We start from the raw sequence: 5,250 nt of genomic DNA, 5'->3' as shown, positions 1-5,250 counted from the left end.
CCATTCGGAATCAAGTTTACGGCATAGTTTACGACATAGTTTAGATGGTGAGCGAACGCAGGTGTCCCTTCTCTCTTGCCGTAGTGTTGTCAGTGAGAGATGTCATAGCGGTAGTGCGACTGTAAGAGTTGTTTAGATTAGTCGTATTCCTCCTTCTCCTGACCCCTACTAGAATGGTCATTTTAAGCAGTCGCATCTTTAGTAGTTTATATGGGATCGCGTTTTTAGCTCGAGCCGACGAATGTCGCCCGGAAACTGCGACGCAAAACATTTAGACAACTAGCTAGCTCTGTAGCTAGTTGGTGGCTATAGTAGGTTAGCTAACCCAGTTAACCCAGCTCCTGCCAGATCCTCCAGTATCTGTAGCTCTCTGCTGGCTGGACTGGCCAAACCCCGTTGCTCTCCGCTGAGGGTTTGCAGGCTACGGCATGAGCGACGAGGAGCTGCGGCCCGTGCCGAAGGAGCGGGCCGTCCTGGAGAGCTTCTTCACTCAGCTTGGTATGTTCTCCTTCGACAGGGCCAAGGACTACGTGGAGAGGGAGAAGGACTGCAGCAAGAGCGCCGGGGCCACCTGGGCGTCGCTGCTAGCCGCGCTGGCTCACCTTGCGGCCGCCGAGAAGGCCTACCACAACATGACCTTCCTAGGACAGAAACTGGGTAAAGGATAAACCATAAACCAGCGCCAGCTACTCAGCAAACCGCGCAACAGTGCATTTACTTTGCGACCGGCAGGTTGCGGCGATGCTGTTTGCTCTGAAGCCAGCAGTCATAAATAAAATTTTCCGTGCAGTTGTTTTGTAACAGAGGGTGGCGCCAGAGAGCGAAGCTTCAGCGGCCCCGTGCCAGCGCTCGTGCGAGGGGCGGTGGGGCGGTAGCTTGGGTGTCAGTCGCCTGTAGTGCTAGCGCGCGCCTCAAGGGGCGCTGTCGCGCGCTCACGCCCTGCCCTGTTTCCGTCCAGGCGGCCAGTCCTTCTTCAGCAGGAAGGATTCGATCAGGACCATTTACACGTCCCTGCACAACGAGCTGAAGAAGGTGGTCTCCGTGGGCCGCCACCCCTCCGGAGGCTCTGCCCCTTACCTGGAGGAGCTGCTCTCCCATTTGTCAGAGCAGCTCTGCCACTTCACGCAGGCCAGGATGGAGGTCGCTGACCTGTACGAGAAGATGCATGCGCTCGGCAGCCAGAAGACCGTGAACTCCGAGGAGCTGGTGAGCGTGTTGGAGAGTATCCTGCAGAAATACAGTTCCAGGTGAGAGGGGGGCAGGGCTGCATGTTGAGTTTCACTGTGACTCCTCCACGGTAGGTGATCTAAGACGATTGATTAATGCACAGTTATCATGAAGTAGCATTGTTTGGAGAGAGTGATAAAATGTATATGTCCCCCCCCCCCCCCAACTTGTCTTTCGTTCATTGACGCTCTTCTCCGTAAGACCAATGCATATACAGCGGCTCAGACTAAAATGAGAACACAGCAGTGGTGTGCGGTGGTGCCATAGTGTGTGTGTTGTGACAATACTTTTTAATTTTTTTTTTATAACTATACAGTATTCAGCAAGCTTCAAATAATTTGTGTCTTATTAAAAAGACACTATTTTGATTCCAGTTAATTAATGTGATTGGTCAGCCTGTTAATTGCTGTGATTTGTCAGAGCACTTGTTTGCTGCTTTTTTTTACCGTCTTTTAGAGATCAATATTTCAGTAACAAATAATGTGCAAAACTGTGGAGAAATAACCTGGAACTGAAAAGGTACCAGCATAAGTAAGTATAACAAGACTGTCGGAGGTTGGAGAGAGCATTGTGGCACAGCTGTGCAAGTTCAGTACCTGACAAATGACTTGTGCACCTATGCTCACTCCTGCTGACTGGTGAAGGTGAACTCGTCAGAGAGGGAGAGGGAGAGAGAGAGAGAGAGAGAGAGAGAGAGAGAGAGAGAGAAGGAAGACTGATGGATAGAGAGATGGAGAGGAAGGATGTCAGGTTGTGAGTAATCGGTGGAGAAATGGATGGCAAGAGGGAAGGCTAAATCTCTGCAGTCTTCTCTGATAAATGAATTAGACCCCGTCAAGGTTGGAGACAGTGGCCTGCTTGTGGGCTGCCTGACAGTACCATGTGAGCTGGGGTGGCATGGAAGGTGCTTTGGAGAACTGTGACCCTGATATGTGGAGAGTGTGGACATCTTGATTTTGCCCCCACTGACCTGCAGTAAAGGACCAAGAGAAAAACCTGCTCGCTCTCTCACACGCACACACATGCACGCACGCACACACACACACACACACACATACACATGCACGCACGCACGCGCATGGACGCACGCGCATGCACGCACGCACGCACGCACGCACACACACATGCACGCACGCACGCGCATGCACACACGCACGCACGCACACATATTCTGAATACTCATTTTCTTCTCCCTTTTTCTGTTACTGCCTCCCATTTTCTCCTTTCCCAGTTCAACTTTCTCTCCCTCTCTCCTTCTCGCCCTCAACCTCACTGCCTGCTAAGATACGCAATTAATGTTCAGTCAGGGGTGAAAAACCCCGCGCACTGGAGCTGAATGCGGAGGTGATGTAATGAGCCATGCGCAGCCATGCACAGCCTTCGTGCTGCGAGTCTCCGCCACTAATGAGCCCAGAGATGCTGCCATCCTCCCGCGCCCCCATGTTTCGGTGATCACACTGGGGCTGGCTACGTTTCCACCATTTTTATTTATTTATATATATTTTTTACACCCTGTTTTGGGTCGAATCGCAAAAGTCGCCGTTTGCACCACGTGGTTTCCGGTGTCCATCTTGTCGCCTCATGATGGCCGTTTTATTTCTGTCCCGGCGGCACGCTGCAGATTCCACCATCCGATCCTGAGCCGGCTGGAGAGCAGTTTCCAGGTAGAGGTGGATGTCCTGACGCAGCTGCTGAGCTGCCAGGCGGAGATCTCCGAGTGGCACTTCCTGCCATCACTTCTCCACCTGCATGGCGCCCACACTAAGCTGCAGGCCTGGGCGCTGGTCTTCGAGCGCCAGCGCGAGACCCGCAAGCACCTGTTCGGCGGCCAGTCCCAGAAGGCTGTGCAGCCGCCGCACCTCTACCTGTGGCTGCTGCGCCTGCAGGGGGCGCTGCTGGCCAAGTTCAGCTTTTATTTCCACGAGGCCCTGAGTCGGCAGGCGCCCACGTCCGAGATGAAGGCGCTGACAGCGCGCACCGCGCCCGACTACTTCGGCAAGGTCTCGGCTTTTATCCGCAAGCACGACGCTGCCAGCGTCTCGCTGGTCTTCGACAACCGAGGCTCGGCCAGCTTCCAGGGCCACGGCTACCATCACCCGCACTCGTACCGTGAGGCGCCCAAGGGGGTGGACCAGTTCCCCGCCGTGGTGTCGCTGCCGGGCGGGGAGAGACCCCTCACCCACTGGCCCAACGTCATCATGATCATGAGCGACCGTGCCTCCGAGCTCAACTCGCTCGACAAGGTGACATACTTCTACGACGACAAGGTCCAGAGCACGTACTTCCTGACGCGGCCCGAGCCCCACTTCACGCTGGTGGTGATCTTCGACGGCAGGAAGTCAGAGAAGGATTCGAATGTGGTGGCATTCCTGCAGGAGCTTGCCGCCTCGCTGAGGAACTCCAAACCCTTCAGCACACTCAAGCCAGGCTCCAAGGGCTGAACTCACCAAAGCCCACAAACAGCAGAGATCTTCTGGATTTTTCCTGATTTTTCTTGAGCTCACAGATGGTCTTTGAATCCTTACACTGCTGATACTATTTTAATGTTTGCTTCTTTTTTATATATATATATATATATATATATATATATATATATATATATATATATATATATATATATATATATATATATATAAATAATCAGAGGAACACCTGTGGTCCAGTAGCTATGCTAATCTTTTTCTTTTTTTTTTCCCCCCATACTAAGACCTGTTGCGACCAATTATCATCAGACTAAAGGTCGCAGTAGAAGTATTTTTAAAAAAAACAACTTTTTTTTTAAACTGGTCCTTTTTTGACCAGGGTGCATTGCTGCGTTTGTGGGGTTGGTGGGAGTGGTGGACAGGATCATCACTCCTTTATGATGTGGATCCTGCTGCTATTACAATTTGCCTTATTTTTAAAATTTAGTGTGCAAAACATTTTAACCCTTGTTTAATTTTACACTTCTTTCATCTTTGTGTACTGGCTCTTTACTGGAATAAATGTGACATTATTTAAAATCTTGAATTAAATGCTACACTGTAAGTGCACTGAGTTGAGTTGGAGATTCATTATGGAAGTCTAGAACATTCTGATCGAGAGACCCAGCAGCCAGCACGAGGACGTTGGAATATAAGGTCACCATGACTAATCCTGCTGCCACTTGTGTGCATGTCCAAAATGGACACTGACCAGCTTCACTGGTCCGAAGGTGAATATTTTAAAGTTTGCATGGTCACAACTTAAAATTTAAGATTAATGAACTGAAAGCGCCAGGAATAAATATAGCAACACGTGATGTGCTAGAATTGATGGACTGGAATTTGAAGACCTCTGTTTTTGCAAAAACAAAAATGAACCACCTACAAGCAAACATTGTTAATATAATTCATGAATGAACATATGGACCGTTTTAATGAAATGTGATTAAAAAGTGCTTGAAGTCAGTTGGAATGACTTATTTGTGTCCAGCTGTACAGCTTTACACTTAGATATTTGCATTTTCTAAGTCCTTTGTATGATCAATTATTCTAGAGTTGAATGTCCCACTGCACTGTTCAAAGAAAGAACAGAAGGAGCTCTACATCTGCAGCACCAGGTTCCCTCCTCTCATTTATATGTGAAGCGTATTTAAAATAGCTGCCATAGCGGCCCAAAAAGCGGCAGATCCAAAGATAACGCGGTGAATAAGACTTGTGCAAGGGAACACACGAGCCTTCTAACCTACGGAGCACTGCCATTCACTAGTGGTACATCTGTGTTGCTTCCTGGATGGAGTAACGAGCACATTAGGAAGAGTTTGAATACTGAGTGGTACTTCCAACTCCTGAAGTGACCAGAGTATGTGAAAAGCAATGACGAAATCAAACGGGCAAATGCCTGTAATGAACCGCCCTCTCAGAACATCTCATTGCGGGTAAATTGTGCATTTTGTCCATATTTTGTTTTATATTTTGGATTTAATATAAGCAATTTGTAATGTTTTCATATGTTTATTATAGCAGGGTTAAATATAGTGTTTGTCTACAAAAAGTGTTCAAA

General features: G+C 49.0%; 1 protein-coding gene across 1 annotated transcript; it reads left to right on the top strand.

Moving 5' to 3' along the window:
• kics2 (KICSTOR subunit 2) lies at positions 1 to 4,655 on the top strand. Its single transcript, XM_027021286.3, has 3 exons — positions 1 to 657; positions 959 to 1,247; positions 2,849 to 4,655. Exons 1-3 carry the CDS (start codon positions 429 to 431, stop codon positions 3,666 to 3,668), a joined length of 1,338 nt encoding a protein of 445 aa, XP_026877087.2. The 5' UTR covers positions 1 to 428; the 3' UTR covers positions 3,669 to 4,655.
• The last annotated feature ends 595 nt before the right edge of the window (positions 4,656 to 5,250 follow it).

The sequence above is a fragment of the Electrophorus electricus genome, chromosome 11 (genome assembly GCF_041902795.1).
Source record: "Electrophorus electricus isolate QZ-2024a chromosome 11, ASM4190279v1, whole genome shotgun sequence".
Taxonomy (NCBI): Eukaryota; Metazoa; Chordata; class Actinopteri; order Gymnotiformes; family Gymnotidae; genus Electrophorus; species Electrophorus electricus.
Note: the sequence above shows the minus strand (reverse complement) of the source record. Positions and strands in the feature narration are given on the sequence as shown.